Genomic DNA, 23,125 nt, shown 5'->3' on the forward strand with positions numbered 1-23,125 from the left:
CGAGGTGCGAGGAGCCGGAGCCCGGTGCTGGCGGGGTGCCGCCGGTTTGAATAACCGGGCTCGCGGCCCCCGCCGCTTGCTGATCAATGGCGAGAACATAAATACCGGTGCCGTGGGAGAGCGCTGGATCGCTTTAAATTGGCAGTTGTAAGGGGTTGTCCAAACCGAGCGTCCAAATTTAACTGATGCTTTTGCTTGTCTAACTAAGCGCTACTTACTGGAAAGCCCCTTCCTCGTGATGCTTTGTTCTCTGCTCGCTGCAGATCGAATTGCGGAAGGAGGGATTTGATTCTGGCATCACTTTAAAAGTGTTTTCTTTATATCTGCCCAGGGAAACAAATTACAGAGAAGACCTCTCAGTGCTAGGACAAAAGAGTGGCTCTAAAACCCTTTTCAGATAAACAAATGTTTGAGCTGTTAGGCCTGATGGATGGTGTTTAAAGACATGGTTATTTCTGCAGCAAGCAAGGGGTTGGCATTAAAAATCATGGAAAGCAAGAAAGTAAGCTCTCCCAGGATTTACTGTCGGTGCGTGTCTTCCCATAATTCTGGTTGTGTGGAGCCCTCAGCACCCCGAGTTCATGCAGTGATGTCTGTGGCATTAGCCATGGGAAAACGGTAGCCCAGCAAGCACCAGTAAACAGCTGCTCTCTTGCTAAATGAGAAACTGGACTGGAAACGGCCCTTGCCCTGCACTCTGCTTGAATAGGATTCAAGTCCATCCGAAAGCGGTGCTTGAAAAAGAAAATAGACATGTAAGGACTCTGGGCAGAGATGGCGACGGGTTGTGTTGGGATGTGTCAGTGCAGCGATTTTGGGGTTTTCCTGGGGCAGCAGTGCTGGGCATTGAATGGGTTCACCCTCCGTGAGCTTGAAAGTGTTTCAGATGTCCCTGCTCTGACGCAGCATTGAGCAAAGCTGGTGTTGGAGAAGGTGCCTTATTTAGATGTCACCATTCTGACAGGGCAAATTGCAGGATGTTTATTAGCTCAGCTTGGAATGTTATATGAAAGATTTGTCAGATTAACTACAGCGTCTTATGTGAAACAGCCATGATTTTTTTTAGTTTTTTTTTTACTTCTTTCAGTCTCTCAATAATTCATTACATTCAGGCATTTCTGGAAGACACCAGTGCTCACTGCTGCTGAGATGTAAGTATCTGTGGCTTGGGGACCAGGCTCTTCCTGCTCAGGAATTGTCTGCGTGCCCTAGGAGGCGGGAGAAAACAGCAGTTTGAGTTGTTTGCGCGAGCTGTAAGGACAAAACTCCTCTCTCTTTGTTTCCTCCATCATCCAAGGAAGGGAAGGATGTCTCCTTACCCTTGTCGGCCCTCTGCACAGCAGGATCTTTGTCCATATTGAGGGGCAATGATAAGACAAAATAAAGGTGATAAAACCAGGCTGACACCACCAGGACTTTTCATTTGCAGGCAGAGGCTGCCCTGGGAACGGCCACAGTGGGTCAGACAGCGCTTCATGCACTGTCCCATCCCCTACAGATGGTTCATGAACATGGCAAACAGGCAGGGATTATGAGTTTTCTCTGTAATTAATTAGAGTAGGTAACGAGAGCCCCTGGTGTCACTGATGGTGCCAGCCTGAGGACTCTGGGGGTGCTGGGCGGTGACCAGGACAGCGCTTCTCCAAGGATGCTCTGCGCTCCCCAGCACCAGTACAGACTAGCGGGAGTAAGAGGTGCACACCAAGTGGCTTTGTGAAGTGTTTCATCCAGCATTGCAGGAGATTCTCCAGGAAACGTGTCTGAGCTTCCTCACCGGCCACGCTGCAGGAGAGGTACGATGGGGAGTGCCGAGGGGCACTGAAGCTTCCAGGCCCGATGCTGTTAAAGCTCTCTGCCAGCGATCTGGAGGAGGTGACATACAGCATATTAATGACCTTTGCCGGTGGCACTCGGTTGGGAGGAGCAGCGAGTGCCAGAAAACAAGCTAATACAAAAAGCTGTAGATGAGTGAAAAAAGGGGCAGGAAGGAGTGAAAAGAGGTTCAGGCTCTGGGCTTCCTCTTCCCATCAGTAACCCACATCTTCTTGACCCGTGTCTTCTACACATCTTCCCTTCCTTCTGTATGTCCTGTTTTGCAATAACAAGCAATCCAAGGAGTGGTGACTCACCCTTATAGAAAATAATAACAAGCCAGGCTTTGCTGCTGCTTTGCTCGGCAGTGCTAACCAGGGAGTCCGTGACCAGCCCGTGATGCCCCAGCCTCTCCCATTTACCTGCTGGTGCCACTGGGAGCTGGCAGTGCCAGCAGTGTGGCCAAAAGGAGTTCTGCCCCTTCCCTGTCTCCCTGCAGGTTTTTTCTATTTTATTTTGTTAAAGGAATAGGTATGGTGTCATCAGACTTTTTTTGTGGATGCGCTGCCAGTCTGGTACAGCCTTATTATTTTTAATATCACAGCACTGCTGGTTTGTTTTCCTGGGAACACTCACATATGGATTCACAGATTCTTTTGTTGCCTGTGTTAGAAAGTCCCTTTCCTTTCACTCCACTGTGTGGAGGGAAACAAAGAGTAAAGAAAGGCAGGTGTTATCTTGCACTTGCTCAGATACCGAGGTGATTTCTGAGAACTGCAGAGCCAGTTACTTACTCGTGACTGTGGTTTGTTTTCACACAGTTCATTTGTCGTTGAAAAACACTATAATCTATTAGGATGCTCACTTAGGTGAAAACTGGGGGATCTGCCTTGGCGAGCTGGATCACCCATCTTCCTGCTTGCAGGCACCTTCCCAGGGGGACATTTCTCTGCTGTAGGGGACAAAGTGGTGCCAGAAGGTGTTTCTCGTGTCCCTCCTGTGCTTCTCTTACTGGGCAGGTCGCTGGGTGGCAGCTTGACGGTCCGAGGGGTGGGTCCAGTGCTAAATGGGATAACGTACTGGGAAGGAGCAAGGCTCATGTAGTGAGGGATCACAGCTGCTCATTTGACTGGTCTAGAAGAAGAGGGATGAGGTTACTTGGGTATTAGCAGTGATGTGTGTTCAGCGCAACACCTCAGCTTTCAGGTACCCTGTGTGTAACACACCTGGTACTTGCCTTACTTGTGAGCAGGGAGGGAGCACGTTCTGTTTATTTGTTTGTCATCCTGTTTGCAACCTCTGTGAAGCTTGGTGTAGGTATAGAGCTTTATAAATGTACACAGAACAGAATAACAGATAACTGTGATTTGGTCAGAAGGCAATAATTAAAGGTGACGGGTTTAGCTGGTAACATAAAACACAGGAGAGAAATAGCATCAGTTTATAATGTCAGGAGAACCCCTGTGAGTGAGTTGCTGGCTCGAAGCTGACTCCGGTGCTGTTATTCCATCTGATATAAGAAGAAATAAACAGATGTCCGAGAAAATCTAGTTGACCAAGATTAAAAGAATAGGACTATAAATTAAATTTTTCCTGGGTGTCACTTTAAGAAACTTTCAGAACACGCAGAATGAATCCCACTAAGACTCATACTGACGGCAGAGCAGGACCTCCAGCACACGGGTGGGCTGCTTCAACCTTGTGGCTTTCTCTTAGCTCTTCTCTTATCTGAATGTATATTCACATCATTTTAGTTGTGATTTGAAGAAAATCCAAGTATGGGATATTTTTTAAGTGGTAAAGAATACAAACTGGCTGTGGGGGAAGGACTTGTCTCTCTCCTCCGACAGCTCCAGCCTTTTCTGCAGCTTCATGGAGCGGTTTCTGCAGCTGTTTGTACTGGCTGGATAGTTATTTGGAGGTGAGAAGTCAATTAATTAGTTAACTCTTCTTTCCCTTTATAGGGAGCAAGAGAGCAGGACGGGGTGAGATCTAGCAGCCGTAGGATTTAGATTTCTCTGGAAGGTGGAATGGTTCAGCTTCATTCAGTAGCACAAATACACAATACGTGCCAATTTGGATAGACACCTTTTATTTTTCAGAGATGTCAAGGAGAAAAAAGGACAGAAAATTGCTTAAATATAAACATGTTTTTCTACTTTTTAAATTGAGTTTTATTTCCTAAATGCAACTTAATACAAACAACAAGTGAAAAATGAATTCCTCTAGGAAAAAAAGCTATTAAGAGCGTGATTCTGTATTGCCAGCACGGGAAGCTGTGTAATTGCTTACATATGTATTGCTCCGGTGCATGCTCCCAGTTGTTGAGTAGTATCAAATTATAGGAATCAAAGAGAATCAAGTGTTTTTAAGGGAAGTGTCTGGAAGCTACACATTGAAACATGATTAAAATTCAGGATTTCCAGCTCGCTCGTTTATATCAGCAATTTTAATCACATTATTCAAGTCAACCCACCCTCAAACACAATTTGTGAATAATACTTCAAAATGCCCCAAACCAAACAAGACTGAAGACCTCATCCTGTCTCAACATCTGGAATATTTTTAAGGGACTGTGCGAATCTTTTTTTCTGAAAACAGAGATGTCTTTCTTGATTTATTTAATAAACCAATGTGTTTGTCCTGCTGTGGCATGAACTGCTCTGCTGTGCACAGTGGCAAGAAGAAATCCCTGTAGCAATGAGAGCCGCTTAAATACATCAAGGCTGAGATATCTGCTCTGGGGTTTGGATGGTCTTGGTCGAATTTCGTTTAGGGAAGTGTGAAGAAACAGAAGCAGAAAAGGTTTGTGTCTCCTCCGGTGGCAACCTCCTTAATTCGGTTCTGTTAGGTTTGTGAGCTCGTGTGTGCTGGGCTTTGCGTTTTCTTTTATTTAGCGCTGGCTGAAAATAGAAACTGGGAGGGCTGGTCCCATGGGAGTCACTCAGCCCTTCTGGAGGCCGCTCCCTCACTTTCCCTTTTGATGTTTCTTTAAAGCAAAAGCCCATCAGCCTCCTTCCTCTCCCCTGGCAACCGAGTGAACTAATGTGGCCAGATGCACCGGGAGCACGACAGCCGGAGTATGCTGTACTCTTCTAACGGGGACATTTATTTCTGACTGTGCCTGACAGCTCAGGAGTTGCCTCAGCGAGGGCTCTGGCTGTGACCTGGGCTGTCCCGGTGCGTGTGACCTGACAAAGCCGCTGGCTTTGGGAGGGGAAGAACCCAGCTCGCCCCTCGCCTTCTCCTCTAAGTGGTGTTCCTGCCCCCGGAGGAGAAAGACGTCCTCATGCATCTGTATGTTCAGCACGCTAGGCCATTTTATAAATTTTTAATTTAATTTTTCTTTTCCCCTTGCTGACAGACTTCTGTCTCAGTGTCTCCTGAAACGGGGAGAGGAGGTGTAGCGTTGTCCTTTTCGTGGAGATCCCACAAACTCCAGCGAGGGGGGCAGCTTGGCTATGGCAGCGTGTCCCTGCAAAGCTCACCTTTTCCAGGTGGGGAGATGCTCCTCTGGAGAGGCTTGTAGGTTAGAGCTCCTGAGTATCCCAAGAAGCATGAGGACGGTTGGGTCCATCAGGGGAAAACATGCCAAGTGTAGAGGAGGCGTATCTCGCCTGTCCATGCATGGCTCAAGATAGGAAGATAATCTCGTCTGTCCCCTCTCAGATCCAACCAGCACAACTTCCTACGCACGGGATATGGTGGAGAGAAAGAGGAGCTATCAGAAATGCACTCTGTTTTAATAGGAAAACCTCCAAGATAAGTTACCCTTTTTTTTTTTTTTTTCCTGCTACATTCATTTATACCTGCTGCTTGTAGACTTTGAAATGGTTTTGTGACAAACATCCGAGTCTCTTATGTAGGAAGCACCGGGTCCTTTGATCAGTGAAATGTCTCTTTGGTCTTGAAGAGAGGGGGATCAATGCAGTCATTCCCTAGGCTAGAGGATTTTATCTTTGAGAACATGTATTTATTGTACAAAATAATTATCCTTGTCTTTGCTTCCCTTTGGTAGGAGACATTACCTGTCTCCTGCATCTTTTTAGGTAAAAGGAAACAGATAAAGGAAAGGCTGAACAGGGAAACCTCACTGAGAGAGATGAGCACGAGCGGCTGTGTGTCTGTCTGTCCATGTGTAGCTGGGATCTCCATTCAGTTGTGCCGTTGCTCTCCTAAGCAGGTGGATTTCTTGCATTAAAAGAAGATGAAGTAACACCAAGAAGCAGCAACTAAATATTGCCGTCCCTCCGTCCCAGTGCGCCGGCTGGCCGTCGTGACGAGATTGTGATGAATTGTGACCTAGAAAAAAGTCTGAATTTCCCATCTTTTCTGCATTTAAAACTGAAACCTAATGTATTCCTCATATTTTTGTTGATGGAATGTAGTGATTGTACGTTCCTTTTAATACAGTATTTCCAAACCAATACAGCCTCGTCTCAGTACGCTTGATATTCAGCGTACCTGGCTGTACTCTGCAGAATGCTTTGATTTCACTTTGGCAGCTGTGTTCTATGCTCTCTACCTCAATCAGCAACCAATTCCCCTTTTTCCAAATGTGCTCCTGACGTGGTGTTTTGTTTAGTGCTGTTAGGAATTGCCTGGGGAGGGAGGAGGGAGCAGGGAGCCAGTGCTCTGCTCTGCCCAGAGTCCCTCCGCCCATGTGGCAAGGAGCCGGCCTGGCTGCCCGGGGACACGTTTGGTGAGTCATGGTGGCATCTCCGCAAGGTTAAAGTGTCACTTTGGGTCAAAGGGACCTTGCTGGAGGGAAGAGTAGGGTAGGAGTGTGTGCCTTCAGCTCGCCCGTCTTGTGTAAAGCTGAAATAATGCACATGCCCTAAAACAATCTGACCTTTGTTTGTAGGTCAGGCCGTTCCTGCAGGGTCACACGTACGACTAAATCTGCAGACAGGAGACAGAGAAGCCAAGCTCTCAGATGACGAAAATGGAAAGGGCGACACAAGAGAAGAGAGAAGAAGAAAAAGGTACGGGGAGGCAGACATCAGGGGTGGCTGGGCTGCGGGATTCATGTCTTTCCATTGTTGTCTCTTTCTGAGCCACAACTGCTGGTTTAAGGGTTCAGCAATGAAAACTGAGCCCCGTCCTTTGCAATCCCTTCAGGAAGGCGGTGGAAGTGCCCCCGCTTCCGTCGCTCCCCCGGTTACTCCTCACTGGAACATGAAGGGAGTCTTCAGCTTCTTGATGCCTCAACAGTTGGCGTTCCTTTCTTTTGCACAAGAATGTTTGTGGCCCAGATAAACACATTCTGAATCAATGAGAGAGAGGCATAAAGAGCAACATAATGGTTTTTTTAGCATTTCTGTGTAAGTTCTGCTTGGGTTTACCCTTGCCATAAGTTTCTGTCTGACAGTTGTCAGAACTTTGATTGTAAATCGCCCTCTTAAATCTTGCAAGTTCTCAGCGATGATTTAGTGGCACAGTGGTGCTTTTTTGGTTTTCCACTGAAAAATTTCCTGCTCTTCTGTATTGCAACATGAAATTCAGAGGAGTAAATTAATCAGTGTTTTTTATTGTGTGAGGACTTGAGATTTTGGGTCGGTGTGTAGATTATGGAGCCTTTGTTTTGGTTGTCAGCCTGAGGTGTCTGCAAACCACACACAAAAGATAGAGCTTGGACTCATATTTTCTTGAGTGTAGATTTTTTTTTTGTGTTTTTAAAGTGAGATGCATGGAAATCTAGCTCTCTTAGCTCCTTTCATCCTAATATTATTCGTTGCTAGTATATCACAATGAAAATATGACAGCTGCAATTGATCACTCATAACGTGTCTTGTTTTGTTTTGTTTTGTTTCCTCTGCCAGGCTGGGCAAGGTGGATGTTGACTCAAATTCATTCACATCCGAGGAGCTCAAAAAGGCGTTGGCTAAAATGAAGAAAAGTGAGAAGGCAGAAAGAAAGGTAAAGAGATTGCCCCGCTTCTAACACAACACACAGTACCTGAATGCAAACACCCTGCGTTGCACGTCTCAGAAACATGATGGGTAAAGTAATTGCTTGGGAAAATACTGTGCAGACTAATCTTGTGGTGAATACGGGCCTCCAATACTTTTGCTAGCATGTTAGTGATGTAGTTCTCTGGGGAAATCTCCCCCCTTTTTGTACCAATCCAGGGTTTTCTGTAAGAATGGAAAACTTTTGTTCAGATCCATTTTATTCATTTCAAACTTAAAGGCCTCGTGTGTACTAGTAACTACTTAAGTACATTCTCAGATGCTGCTGCTTTCTGGTCTTTACCCGAGTGAGTGAGATCTCAACTTGCAAACTAAACACAAAGTGTCCACAAAACCCTCCTCATGAGCCATCCGGATTTCTTACCGCTGCTCATGGGGTGCTGATGCTAAAGTGAAGCTGTGAGATCTTTCCTGTAAGCCCAAAGGAGATATAGTTAGTCAATTCTCCGGTATGATGCTACTCCTGTAAGTTTTCTGATATCAATCTGATTAGACTTGAACTAGTAATGCAAAAAAATTACTTGCAAATGCTTGTGTGAACCCACAGGCTGATTTCTTTTATGTTGTTGGGATGTATTTTTATCCATTGTTTTGATTTATTTATGCAGCTGCTAATTCATTTGTGGACTGGGTGACAGCATGATGATATTAGTAAAAGAAGTTATTTTGCTGTTCACTGTCCTCCTTGGTTTAGGTTTCTAGTCTCAGGCCTTGGATAGTAAAACCCAAATGACTGTGGTGAATCATAGGCTGAAGTTTTCTTATATAAGCTCTAAGTTCAGTTAGAAACAGTCCACCATCCAAAGTAAAATAAAATATAATCATAGAATCATGGAGTCATAGAATGTCTTAGGTTGGAGTGCTGCTTTCAGTGCTCTCCAGGCTTGGGAGTGGTCCCCAGCCGCTGCTGTGATGCTGGTGAGATGATCTCAGGTGGATCTCAGCCTTTCTCTCCACTTTGAGGCGGTATTGCCGTAGCCCCTAGCTCCTTCTGCTGCCTTGACGATATCTCTGTCAAAGGAAAAATGAGGTAGGAGTCAAGGCCATAAAGTCTTGGAATCAGGGAATTTTTTTGTTCTGTATCTAGTGCCAGGGCATTATTCCATTTTCTGTAAGATTATTTAGGTAGCAGCCAGCATTACTGATAGCAGGAGTTCTTGAAATGAGTGTCATTTAAATGCAAGAATTAGTGATACTCTATTATGTGAAAAATAAGCTGTATTTTAAAAATCCCTGTTAGAATAGCTATTGTCCCAGCAACTGGGCTAAAAACAGCTACATCTAATGGACCCAAAGTACTCCATTTAAAGTCACTCCTGCAGGGAGCAAATTCATCCTTGAAGTAAGTGTGTCAAAGTAAATTGAGTTACACCGAGCATGCTCCCATCCACGCTCTTGCAAAAGCAGTTCTGTGCGGTTGGGGTGGGGACGACGCTCCCTGTTACCGTACCCTGCCTCTAGTAATTAGGCCAGTGGTCATTACCGCTGGTTGTGTGGCTGCTGATTGACAGTGCTTTCACTGCCATTGATCAACAATTATTTTTCTTTGATGGCTCCAGCCCTGGGTTTCTGTTCACAGGGCTCGCAGAGGGGAGCACTGCACATGCAAACCCTCTAGTTGGGCATCACTCCTGGATAAAACCATATTTTAGTATTCGTATTTCTGACAGAATCCCTGCCAAAAGGGGCTTTCTTGCTTTTTCGTGGGGCAGCCTCTTTGCTTCCTCCATCCCGTCCTGTCCCAGTGTCACCAGTGCCGATGCTGGAGAACTGCTCTGTGCTGGCTCTGGGGCTCTCTCAGGCCCCTGGCAGAGCCTTTTCCTTTTCGCGACCCGCCTTTCTGCAGCTCTTGGTTCATTGCAGCCCTCGGGGCGCAGTCTGCATGAGGACGACCAGCCACGCTGCAGGACAAGTGATCTCCTGGTCAAGCCCCACAGCACGGCGCTTCAGCTGCCCCCACCTTCTAGCTGGTTCTTCCATCCTGCTTTCTGACAGCTTCTGTTCCTCACAGCAAGTGCATATGTTTCCCTCAGAAATAAAGCCACCTTAAAACATGTGAGGGGATAGGGATGATGAAAGCATCTTCATACATGTGTGAGGAGATCTCCTGGTTGTCAATGGGCCCTTCAGGCTGGGCAAGGTCTCCAGAGGTCTACAGCTTCACGAGGGTCAGCTGTGAGATTAGGGTTCCCTGTGTAAATTTGAAGCTGGGGCTTCTTTCTACGTCTTTCTTGTCTCTCTTTTTCACCTGCCCTCATATCTGTTTTCCTCCTTCTGCTTTCAAGGCCCATGAGGAAGAGGTGAGGAAGAAATTCCGACCCATAGAACAGCTAAAGGAAGAGTTTGAAAAGCTGAACGTGAAGATGGAAACTGATTATGAAATTATGGTTAAATTAATCAGCAAATTCAACAGCTCTGCCTCCACGCTTTCTTGTCTCTCTTTTTCACCTGCCCTCATATCTGTTTTCCTCCTTCTGCTTTCAAGGCCCATGAGGAAGAGGTGAGGAAGAAATTCCGACCCATAGAACAGCTAAAGGAAGAGTTTGAAAAGCTGAACGTGAAGATGGAAACTGATTATGAAATTATGGTTAAATTAATCAGCAAATTCAACAGCTCTGCCTCCACGCTGGATGAAAAAGTAGCGGCGCTTTATGATCTTGAATATTATGTTCACCAGGTAACAAAATTGTATTAGTAACTGCTATGTAAAATCCAGGGGATACGGTGTCATAAATGTGGTTTTATTTTTCTTATCGGTACCAGGTAATACAAATTGCTTAATTATCATAATCCTGGGACAATAACAGACAGCAGAGGGCTACTGCAGGCTTATTTTATATCCAAGCTTGAATAAATCATCACTTGTGCCAGTAGTGAGCGTTTTCCTAGGGTTTAGCGTTGCCTGATTTGTTGTCTGTTCTCAGGCTTTTTTTCTTGCCCTCTCTTTTTCTTCTCTTATGTGCTTAATGTTACAAAATGGGGTTTTGTCTGCCGTTTTTGGGTAAGCAGAGTGGTGGCTGCTAAGGAAACAAGGATTTCCTTGCTCCTTCCACAGAAAGCCTCTGTGGTTGCAGGTGGGTGCCCTTACATCAGTTCGCAGAGAACGTCTTTGTACCGGGGAGTACACCAGCCACCCCCAACCCTGTGTTGTGTCTTGGTGTGAGTAAGAAGTGACACACGGAGTCTCTCGTGGCTGGGCTGGTGGCGACGGTGACTGAAGGCTCAGGTGAAGGCGAAGTTGCTGAGCGCCCCTGAGCCGTGCTAATCGGCTGTGTGAGGTTGAATATATTTCCTGAAATCTCACTTCCTCAGGTTTGTGCTCACCCTTGTCCCCAGCCCTCTCCGATCCCTCTTGCTCTCCTGTCAGCTTGCACGTTTTTACCTCCCACTGGACACAGGCTGTGGACACGCTGCTCTCCTCCCTTCTGCCCGGTGCCTTCCTGCGCCGCAGCAGCTTGGGGGGCTGTGTGGGCATCGAGGCTGTGTTCTATCTCATGGGAAAGGACTGGGCTTCTCCCTCCCCAGCGAGCGGGGGAGCCTGGAGTGGACTGGGAGAGTTCCCAGTGTCACTTTCAGTGACTTTATCGTTTTGGAGGATGCATGGGACAACTCTTGGGAGATGCCAGTGCAAGACCTTTCACTGAAACGGCACTTCTTAAAACTAAACGTGGTATTTGGGAGGAAGGTAGCTGAAGGTGCTGGTGAGAGAGGGAGTCCGTGCACCAGCTAGTAGGAGTGTTATTTCCAGGACTCTTTGTCTTGAATTTCCACCCTAAATCTCTGTCATACGTGTGCAGAGGCTTTTTTGCTGTTTGTTCTCAATGCTTTTGTTTCACTGACAGCATCTGTCTGACTCAGAGAACAATGGGTGCCCAGAGCTTCGTATTTATAATTGGGGCTAATTCTGCCTGGTTAAGGGTGCCAGAGCATCAGGCCCGATGCTAAAAAGGAACCCCCAAACACCTTGGGATGCTTTGGATTCCAGCGTAATGGCCTGGACTATCCCAGCATAAAATCCCGCAGCACAGGATGGGGCGAACAATTTGGGAAAAGCGAGAGGAGCAGGGAAGCAGTTCCCAATCCCTGTGCAGGGACTAGAGCATCAAAGGGAATCACATCCAGCATCAAAGGGGTCAGGAAGGGGGAAATGGCAGGGAGGCTGGCAGGGAGCACAGAGGACGCCTTTGTGCATCCATCACAGCGTTGCTTTGTGCGCGCGCTGTCGGGGCAGATGGCTGGGCAGCACCTTCTCATCAGGCAGGAAGCTGATAAGAAATATGACTTGTCTCTAAGCCAGCATGGCTTTTCCTCCGCTTTCTTCTTCCAGCCAGTTGAATGCGTCCAGAGCATTATCTCTGCTCGGTACTGACTTTAGCAGCACTGTCTTAATGTAATTACTGAACAGCAGCCAAATACACTTGTGCCGCATAACCCTGGAAGGACTCAGCTTGTCAGGAGTCCTCTGCAGCAAGCCATGGCCGTGATGCCGGGGGACAGGGATCCTTGGAGGTGTGGGTGGCCCGGGGCAACAAACGTGGTGCTGTGGGACTGGCTCTGCTGCTCCTTCTTCCTGCAGCCACGTGCCACGGCTTTTGTTAATCGTTGGGCTCCCGGCCGTTCCTGCTGCTGCCTCTGGGGCACAAAATGCCCTCTTGAGTGGAAGATGCTGTGTCCCGTAGGGTTTGCAAGCAAAGGATGCTCTCCACTCTGTGGCATGGTCATGAGCATCCCAGGGCGCTGGGACGTGAAGCAGTGTGTGCCTCCGAGCTCGCTGCAAGGGACAGGAGGGGAAGCTGTGACCGGTGCCGAGCCGGGGGAGAAACGCTCACTCCTTCTCTTGAGGAGTCAGCCCAAGGGCTCTGTGTTTGCTCAGCTTTTGGTTGCCAGCTCTGGTTTGCTTCTCATCAGTCAGGATTCAACTTGGCATGTCTGGGAGCCTGTCTTGGAGAAGGAGCGGGAAGGTTTGGCTTACTAGGTTATCTGTAATGCATAAAAACCAAATGCAAATGTGAAGAGGCCAGAGCATAACTCATTTATAAACAGAATTCACGGTGCTTGCACAGCAGTGTGCAGAGCCAAGACCCGTTCTCAGGCATTGTAGGCTCTTTCTCTCAATTATTTACTCTCCTTATCTTTCTCTCTCCCCTCCTCTGACATGCTACACCATTCCTCACTGCTAATTTCCTCTCCGTTGTGTATGGTTGACACGCTGCTTTTCCTTAGTCTCATTTTCTAACATTTTCTCTCTTGCTTTCTCTCCCCGTTTTCTTTCTCCTCCAATTCAAAGCGTCTCCCTGAGTAACTGCTGTCATATTTGCTCTTCTCCCATCCCTTTCCTCGCCCACCTTGCCTGTGTACTTTACTCGAGATCTCTTTTGATCTTTGGCTTTCTTCTGTGCTGCTTTCAGTGGACTGAAGAGAGGCACAAGCTGCTGCCTCAAAACATCCTCCACTCCCCAGAGAGGTTAATACCTTCAAGTTGTTGAGTTTGGGGATTTTATTGGTTTTAAAACTGTGAGCGAGGGAAGGAGCTCTCAAAACAGACTCCAGTTAAAAAAAAAAAAAAAAGTCTTCAAAATAAGCTTTACAGCACAATTTATATTCTGCAGTTGAGGTGTCTTGCTGACGCTGGGGCTGGCCTGACGGATGGTCGTACCATGAGTAATGCTGGATGCAAACTTCTGCCTGTCTATGCATTCCCTCTTGAGCAGAAGTCAACGTCCAATTCCGGTGTTAAAACAGCCTCGGAGTTTTTACAGAGGCTGAGCAATAAAAAGGCCCACTGGTAGCTGAAATTGGGTTGCTGCATAGATTTCTTTGTAGGCAAAGATGGGACTGCAGAGTTCCAGCAGGCCCGGTTTATAGGGACAGTTAAAAGAGTAAGATCTGAAAGGATACAAAAAGCTGCTGCAAATCCTGAATTAGCCTCAGCAGACCTGCAGAGATTGGCTTTCTGTCACCAGCTTTGCAGTGGTGGGTATTGTAGGATGAGCTGTAGCTCCCCAGGTCCTGCTTTGGTAAAGACATACCTGCAGGACATAAAGCTGAGTAGCGTCTTCATTCTCTTGGGTACCTAAAATATCTGACTTTTGGCCGATTTTGGTGAAGGTATGTGGTTGACATAAAAATAACACTGAGCATGAAGTCACTGTCAAGTAAAAGAGAACATTCAAGCTGGAGTGCGGTGCCGAGCCTGACGCACCCTGCGCGCCTTGCGGTGTTTGTCCTGTCTCACCCCATCAGTGGGGTCTGCTCACCAAGCCAGGGAGGTCAGTTTGTCCAGCCGATAACTCATTTTCAGCTTTTATTTCCATCTACCAACATACACTGTTGTCTCCCTGTCTTTCAGGGAGGAGAAATGTTGGAATTCTAAAACTGAATTTCTTACTATGTGATTCTGAGTGGTTATCAGATTCCCCTTTGAGCTGCAAAAAAAAAATAATCCTTGAGCACCAGTTTGACTTGGGACTGAGTTTTGTACTTGAAGCACTTCATGCTGTTTCTCTAAATTTTGTTTGCGAGCCACTCGGAGCCCGTTTCTAATCTCCTCTGCGAGAGCAGATGCCCACTGTGATTTGTGGCAGCTTACCCCTGAGTCAAAGATGGATAAATCCCCATGAATGTTTGAACTTTTCCCTACTGGCAGTTAGTGCAGTATGATCTGCTTTAGAAAAACCGTTGCTCAGGCTGCCCTGAGGGGAAGTTCCTCGCCGGCCCTTCCTCGCAGGGACTGGCTTTTTCTTTTCACATCCACATGAAGTTGTTGATGATACTCACAAAAAACGCTCAGAAGCGCCCGTGCGCCTTCCTGCCCGTGGGGGCGATGCTGCCCGTGCGCTGCTGCTCCTGACAGCCCCTTCAGTGTTCCGAACTCCTGGTGCTACAATTAGTGCATCAATTCATTAACTGCCTTTGCAAAGCATACAGTTCCCTGAGCTTCCGGTAAATGCTTGCTCAGGTGAGAGAGCAAAGAACTGGAGGTTTTGACATTGTCAGATCTACCAAATTTTTGACATTGCTTGAGTTATCAAAATATGTGTCAAGAATGATTCTGGTAGCTCATCAATGTGTGAGGTTTTGGCATGTGAGAACAGCCACCTGTCTGTGCTTCTGCAGCCAGGGCATCCCCTGCTCACAGGAATTCAAGCCACAGTCATTCCCTTTTAATCTTTAATTGCTTTTAAAACTCAGCGTTGGTTAGGCTGGGAGGGAAGAGGTGCTTGTTCTTTGTGAAGCAAGGTGTTCTCGAAGGGTTGCCGAGTGGAGTCTGGCTGGGGGATTGGTGCTGATGGAGACCTGCTCTCTCACAGGTGGACAACGCGAAGGACTTCCTCTCCATGGGGGGACTCCAGCTTGTGATTGAGGGGCTGAACAGCACCGAAGCCACGCTGAAGGAGCACGCTGCCTTCGTCCTGGGAGCCGCGCTGTCCAGGTGAGCTCTGGCCCACCCTGGGTGGGAGGGTGCAAACCTCAGGACCCCAGCCAAGCTCTGTGCTCCTCTTCAGCTCTCTTGATTTGTTTCTCAAAGCAGGAGCTGAAAGCTTCTCTCATCCTGCGACACACCAAATTGTTTTTGCTCCTGCTGAGCCTGTTCCTTGTGGCAGCACTTACCCTGGTCTTCTTGTCAGTGGTTCCTCGCCCTGATCGATAGACTTAGCCAGAAATAATCTGTCATGGAAGCTTGTTTTTACAAAGTCTGAGGGGAATAATTGTGCCTCCCCGCCTCTCCCCTCGGCAGCCCTCTTGGTGGGGAGATCTCAAGGAGGGTGCAGTTATGAGCACCCCAGGGAGCACCTTTGTCCCTCCTGTTCCTTCTCCCAGGCTGCTTTAGGATAGCAAGACACTGATTTGGGAAATACAGCAACTCTTACGGTATTTGGAGTGGGCGAGGAGGTTTAGCCCCATGGACGTGTGCCTCTAACACCAGAGGGGTGTTGATGAGACACAGCGTTAGGAACGGGGTCAACAGGCTGAATGGAGATGAGCCGGGTCTGATGAATGTTTGTGGTTCGCTGGAAGGTGGCTGTTGTCTGAAGGAGCCCAGTCGGCCTCGTGCTAGGGCAAAAACGTGTAACCCTGTGGAGGGTACCCTGTGGGCTCCCTGGGCTCTATCAGTGCCCTTTTTGATGGGTTTTGGGGCTTTATGGTGTGTGTATTGCACAGTCACAGGAGCAGAGGCTTTAGAAATGTGTTGGATGGACCCAGACTTCAAGGTCAGAAGTGCAAAGTGAAGATTAAAAGTCAGGGCTGTTCTATCTGCATATTTCTATGCCTAAAAATGCGCTCACCTTCTCAACCATTATAAATAATTTATCACATAAGCTACAAATCTGCATTTCTTTTGCAATCTTGTGTGTGATGCAGTTGGTCCTCAGCATGTGTGAAGTAGTACAGCCTCATGGACAGCAGCAGGTACCCAGATTTATACCAGGAAAGGATCCAGCTTATATTTTGAAACAGAGTTTGACTTATTGATCACAAGATGTGCTCTTTCATATCAGAAACAGACTCGCTTTTCGTATTCTGGAGTATTTTAATGTTTGAAGCAATATTGTGTTTCCTTAGGCTCTTTAATAGCATGTAGACTCTTAATGATATGTTTCCTAAAGAGAGAATAGTGTAGAGGCCCTGCAAATATTTGCAGGTAACTTGCAAAATGACAAGAGTTATTAAATTGCTTCTTCCATGATTTAACTAATGTGACATGATCAAGACTCAAGAAAATTGTCTCATGATACGAGCATGTAGCAATGGCTGTGGAACTGATGGCTTTATATTAATTGCAGATGCCTTTCTTGGGACCAAAACAATCTCTTCTCTGAGATGACAATGTGAAAGTATTGCTTTGGAAACTTTTAGACCTTTTTTTTTTCTTTAAAGGACATTGTGACAGATGGTAATTTTGAGTGAGTTGGATGAAGTATTGTCTGAGAGCTCAGTTCCAAAGTGTGAGGAATGTTATGCCTGGGTTTTGGGTTTGCTTTTTTTTCCCTTTGCTATGCTTAAGCTTTCTCAATAGACACCTACATGCCAACTTGTCTGCTTTCTGCTATCTGCTTAATTTGTTTGTGCATACATTTTGTCAGCTTGCTCCGTATTCCGTTTAAACTGCCGCGGGCACTGCAAGTACTTCACGCTAAGCGTTTTCTGATGTCTTGTGTTTTTCCGAGGGGTTGTTGTTTATTTCCTTCACTTGTGGTTGTTCCTAGGGGCCTTGTTTAGGTGGTAGCACTTTCCAGTAAATGCCCAGAGGTGCCACAGCTCACTGGGCTGTTGTAGGGGCACGATGTGATCCGTACTTGTGTGCCTGGGGCTGGTATCAGATCCTGTGCTGGATGCTGAGCTGTGCCTGGGCGAGAGGCGATGGTCTGCTGCTCCCCAGATGGGGCTGTGGCCACCTCTCCTGTCTGTTCAGCCAGGTTGGCTCAGGCCAGCGGTTTCAAGCCAGGCAAACCGTCCCAGAGGAAAATCAGAGCATGATCACAGCAGCTCCTCAGCCCAGCCCAGGAGGTCATTAACTCCTGGCACAGCTGAATCTGGAAGAGGGAGTTTGGCGTTGTCTGCAGGCAAGTCGTTTTGTGCAGGAGAAATCTGCTGGACTCTGAGCAGTCTCAGACGTGCCTGGGTCCCATCCAGAACTTTTCAACTCTTAAAAACATCCAGATCTTCTCCAGATTTGCGTTGTTCTTTGCTCTGATCAGTGGTGAAGCAGGTAAGGGATGGAGCAAGCAGCTGCATCACGCAGGTCTTGCCTGCGCACTGTCCGGCCGGGACCGGGCTCAGAGGTCTGGCTGTGTGAACCCCGATCAAGGATAGAAAGGTTTTCAAGTGAAGCAGCATCTTGAGCCAAGGGCCCAGGCGACTGGCCAAGACATTGGGTCAGCGAAGGAGAAAGAGGAGGAGGCGCAGCAGGGGCAGCTCAGGATTTCTCCCTCCTTGTATTGCTCCTGTTTATTTGGCTTAAACTGGACTTGAAAAGCAGCCTTAGGAGAGCAGAGCGTGGTCCTCAAGACCAAGGGTCCCAGGGCTGAGGTGCTGCGTGCACGGACACTGTCCTCCCAGCATCCGCCTGTCTCTATCTGTGAGCCTCTGCCACGGGAGAGGGTGACCTGATACAGAAGAAATCAAGATTTCATCTCTTGTTTCTCTTATATGCCCTTCATTTTAGGCATTTGGGTTTTAATCGCCGAGTCTGTGACCAAATCAAACATCGTTCCATCTGGTAGAGGTTTCTGAGCGGTGCCCTTGCTGCAACTCTAAAACCTCATAGCAGCCTTACTGTTTTTTTTAAACCTTTAACAAAATGCTTTCCATTCAGCAGTTTGCAAAAGTAAACTTCATTTAAACAATCCCCAAGTGCTCTGATTGCAAATAAAAGTTAAATGCACTAACAAAAATAATTGCTAGGCATGTGGGATTGTACATCTAGGTATCCATAATTCACTAACAGTATATGCCAATACACAACATTATCTGGATTTTCAGTGATTGCATTAGCATAAAAGCATGTTAGCATTTATCCGGTGGTACGAACATTTAAATATATATAAGTATGAAATATTAAGATACAGCATTTTGGAGGGAAGTAAAACTACTGTCTGTGAAATGTTCATGCATATTTTTGAAGGTACGCTCTAGTATCTTTGGATGACAATCAGCATTCGCACCATTGGGTCCAAACATTGCAAAAATGTCAGTGTTTTATGCAAAGAGGAGCTATATTAAGCTAAAAAAGATTGCTGATGAGAGAAGTGTCTTCTGATGTCCTCTAAGCTATTTACAGGCAGCATCTTCCTTTGTTCGTAGCACAGCCAGGCCTCTGCGCAATTGGTATCTAGATGTTTCACAAGACTGGAAACGTTAGCCAGAAAGGATTATGCTTGTGATTAAAACCTCAATTTTGAAAAACTTCACCTCCAGGACATGTTTTTCCACACCAATAATTTGAACATTTTAATATTTTGTAATAAAAGGATTTTTGTAATCCGTTTAGAAGGGGAATAATAATTTGTGTTGAATATATTCTTGAAGCCTTATCCCAAATGCTCCCCATATGCTTAGGGGTGAATTAGAGGTGAGGGTGGAGAGAAGCTAAGCCGTGGGACCTGCAAGGCAAAGAGAAAGCAGATTGTGTTTCATGAGGAGAGGGCAGAAGGCACAAAAAGTGAAGCTTCAGCACAGCCAAAGTGAGGAGCCTGAAGGAGAGTCGCGTGTGCAGCTGCATGGAGTGATCTGTGGGGTTTTGGCCAGTCCTTTAAAAACCCATGTGCTGTTTGTTCTGACTGAGTAGCTGGTAACAGGGTTACAGACTGGTGGTCTGAGCTTGTGTTTGCCAGGTGTCCTGGCAGGACACAGCCTCTTCCAACGAGCCCAGCGCTGCTGGGATCTCGCTGTTCCCTCTTTTGGCCCTGAGTGAGGAAACAAATGTTACAGGACTTGATGAAGACTTGAGAGTAAACTTATCACAGGTAATAAAGTTATCAGACTCGATGGTCTTAAAGATCTTTCCCAATCCAGGCAATTCTCTGATTCTGCAATAGCTGAAGCATCGTGTTGTGGCAGCGCTTAAGGATTTCCTAGAGACGGCTTGTGTCAGCGTCTTGCTTCTCTTAACCATTTCCCATGAGGTTAAACCCCTTAAACTCCAGCAATGTGCATCATGAACATCCCAGTCACCGCTATTCCTGTTGCCTAGCTCCGAAGCGTGTGCACAGCTTTTGCCATTCTGGCAAAGCAGAGAGAGGCATAAAACTGCTTTTCGAGATAAGCCTGACAAAAGAGCCCAGAGTGCGGGGCTGCATTGCCTCCCTGTGCCATGCTGTGCTGGGGTGTCCAAGCCCTGCTCGACGTTGTGACGGCCGGCAGGTTTTGATTCTGCTTTCTCATCTTCTTTTCTTTGGCAGGAGGGCTGAGGGAATGCTGTCTCCCTGTCCATGCTCTGCCAGTCGGTGTTTGGGTGGTGCCCATTCTCCTCGGGTGCACAACTTCGTGGTTTGTCAGGGAAGCACCAACTTCTTCAGGATGTCTTTGTCAAGAGGAAAAAGCTTCCCCCAGATTTAACGGGTTTGAATTAAGTCCAGCTTTGCCATGAAACTGGTTGACACTCACTGCTCTTAAATAGCATTAAGGCCTGAGCAATAAACCCAGGAAAAGTAAAATTAAAGACCTTGCTTCAATGCTGTCTTGTAAGGACATAAGAATTTCTGGGCAGAGATATAAATCTAGTTAGCTTAACAAGCGCTGTCCCTACCCATTTATTTCAAATCCATCTTCATGTTCGTCCCTGCTTCCTCCAGCTTTTCCTTTTACATCCTGCAATCTTTTCCCATCTCTTCGTTCATTTTCACTGTTTATTTTTCAGTGGCCCTGCTTGCCAACGCTGTGTGTTTGCCCCCTCCCAGTAGCAGTAATTCCGGCTCAACTCCTTGCCTGCTGGTAATTTCTAGCTTTGTGGATTGTCTCTTCTATTTTTATTTGAACTCCTGACTTCTATGGAGTTATCAGCCTCACTGCACTTAATTTCAAATTAATTTGATTGGGTCACCTCATTTTTTTTCTGTAACGATAATGAACTCAACCTATTTAGCCTTTCCCCATTATGAATAACCTTAACAAAAACTGCAGTGCGGTATAAAACTGTGTTTCATCATTATGGTTAATTACACAGAAGAATAAATCCCTAAACATTTTTCAGCGTCTGAAATCTAACAAAGAAGTGTAATTAACAATTAAATAGTAAACCGCCATCCTTGTGCTCTCAGGAAGACAGGGAGAGCAGACCCTCCTGAGAAGAACCTAGAATCCAAGGTTTGCTCCATGTTTTCATAAATGCTTTGGCAATTGAAAAGCTGGGGAGATGCTGGTGTTGGGAAGTGCCGAGTTGGGTGCCCATCCCATGCTGGGTGTGTTTGCCCCAGGTGCCTGCACCTGCTGGAAAGCTGACAAGGTGGGATGGGCATCTTGGCCTCACCCCGTGGGACTGATTTTAGGCTGAAGATAGGTCACTTCTGTAAAACTTGTCAATTCTGGAGCGAGTTACCCCATCCCGGGGATCTGGGTTGGACTGCTGGTGTAGGAGGAGGGCAAAGAGGTGAAGCAGTGGCTGAGATCAGAGCATTTGGCCTTGCATCACCCTTCAGCAGCGAGCAAACCTGCATGGGTCTGCCCCTGGCACAGGGTGCTGTTGCATTTTATCAGTTGTCACGGGGCTCAGCCTCGGTGATGCTGGTTGTCTCTTCTCCCCGTGAAGGACACGCAGGGAGAGCCGTGTGGGGTCTCACCGATCCCTCCAGCTCGCTGCTCTAAGCTCTGCTTGAGGTGTCCTGCCCTGAAAACAGCCCTGCAGAAGAGCCAGTGCTTCCCAGAGACGTCGGCTTGGTGACACAACCTGCAGGAGAAACTCATCGCAGCCAGGTCATGCGTTATGTAAAACACATTGTTGCTGTCTCTTCTTGTTTAGTAAATGCTCTCCACTAAAGCATTTGAGTAGTTGTGGTGGTTTCCATTTAAAATATGCATTTGGACTGGTTACCTAATCGCTTTTTGCAAAAAAACCCCAACCAACAAAACAACCCAGACATGCTGTTTCTCAGTGTAGACCTGGTTTCATCGATGGACACAACGTGTATCCCTCTGTCTCTTCACCCCTATTTATTCATCATCCATGCTCTCTGTTTATCCCTTTTGCTACAGCCTGTGCACTTGGCTAATGGCTTCACAAGCTTCAAAGATTTTCCTCCCTAACCACCTACATTATTTTCCTGCCCTGCTGTGACTTTCCCTGCGTCGTGCGTTCTCCGCATTCTCTGCGAGTAATAGGTGCAAAACGCTCCACAAAGAGGAGGCATCTGCGTCTAGTCTTTAATCACTGCGTACAGGAGGCTATAGCAGCCCGTCGTTAATGTGTTTCAGAAGGGAGGGTTGAAAAAGTGCATTGAATAGAACAAAGGAGTGAAGAATTGGGAGGAAGACGAACAATGAGAGCAGGAAATGCGGGATGCAGCCTCGATTACATACCGGCTCCCAGCAGGGTACAGGGTGGACAGGACTGACCCGGCGATTACGATTACAGGCTATTGTTTGAGCTTGGATAGGAGGATCCAGATCCCATCTCTTCCTCTGTAGGTCCTGCTGTGCGCACCCTCCTACCCCGTGTCTGATTGCGGCTTTTGTTGGGTTTAATTGCTGGCAAGCTGTACGCAGAGAGCCTGCACGAAGGCCGATCCAGCCAGGTTTGCAGTGTGAGCAATGGTGGCACGATCGGGCTTTCCAAGGGATCTTGGGGGGCTGCCCTTAGCTCCCATGGGCTGTCTTCTGGAGTGAGCTCACCAGGCCTCTATTGCTCTTTGTGCCGAGGAGGGGCAGGCAGAGCTGTGCGACCCAGAGGTTCCTGAGGAGGCAAAACAACACGAGCCAGCGGCTGCAGGGCTTTTGTGGCATCTAAGACTGGCCTTTGCCTGTCCTGATGGAAGAGGGATCAAGTCTCAGCAAGGGACCTTGTTCCCAGGTTGGTATCTTCCAGCCTACCTGTTCTCCTCATACAATGTTTTCCTAAGATTTTCCTCTTCTCTCTATGCATGTGCTTTAAGATTCATCAAAACAGTTGATTATTCATTCATGAAGACAGTTCCTCAGGTCTTACACCAGATTTCTGCCAACCTCAGCCCCTTCAAGGCTCTCCAGGTGCTTGAACGGGGTGATGTTCTGCAGAGCGAGAAAACAACAGCTTACTGGAAATTACCTCTTTCTGAAGAAACTCATCATCACTTTTGACTACTTGCTCTTCCCTCAGGTGCTGACATTCTGCATCTGCTTGCGAGTTGGATTTTGATCTCCCTTTATTTTAGATAATCCTATTTCTGCTTAAGAGACGTCCGTCAGAGGCCCTCAGAGCTGCATGGCATGTTTTGGAAGGGGATGATGACTTGCTGGCTTGGCTGTATGAGAAGTCACACAAACCTCTGAGCCTTGCTGGTCAGGGCTGGCTGGCTGTGGCCACGAGATGTCTCTGGGGAGTTGGACCAGCAGACATCCCCCTCCTCACGGAGTGACTCGGAGTCATCACACAGCTTGGAGAAACACTATCGCAGCCGCTTCCCACCAAGTCTTAGCCCCTTGACACCACTGCACGAGCCCTGAATAGATTTGGAAATTAATTTGCTGCTCAGAGCATCAATAGATGTACGTCACTTGTCCTTTCAGCTGTGTTTAATGAGTTTCCAAGGTATTGCAGCCAGATCCAGAAGGCAACCATCAGAGGGTTGCATCCTTGCTGCCATCTGAAGAGTCTAGCTCTCCCTCCAGCGCATTTAAGTTCTCACAGATTCTCTCTGGTTTTGTCT

The 23,125-nt window shown here is 47.1% G+C and overlaps 1 protein-coding gene across 1 annotated transcript in view; it reads left to right on the forward strand.

The window, feature by feature from the left end:
- The window catches only part of SIL1 (SIL1 nucleotide exchange factor), a 69,764-nt gene that overhangs the window by 20,428 nt on the left and 26,211 nt on the right, over positions 1 to 23,125 (forward strand). The window contains exons 3-6 of the mRNA XM_009873066.1: positions 6,677 to 6,797; positions 7,635 to 7,731; positions 10,270 to 10,461; positions 15,095 to 15,216. Of these exons, the coding sequence (XP_009871368.1) occupies positions 6,677 to 6,797; positions 7,635 to 7,731; positions 10,270 to 10,461; positions 15,095 to 15,216 (532 nt within the window). The remainder of the gene's footprint in view (positions 1 to 6,676; positions 6,798 to 7,634; positions 7,732 to 10,269; positions 10,462 to 15,094; positions 15,217 to 23,125) is intronic.

The sequence above is a fragment of the Apaloderma vittatum genome, unplaced genomic scaffold (assembly GCF_000703405.1).
Source record: "Apaloderma vittatum isolate BGI_N311 unplaced genomic scaffold, ASM70340v1 scaffold14287, whole genome shotgun sequence".
Taxonomy (NCBI): domain Eukaryota; kingdom Metazoa; phylum Chordata; class Aves; order Trogoniformes; family Trogonidae; genus Apaloderma; species Apaloderma vittatum.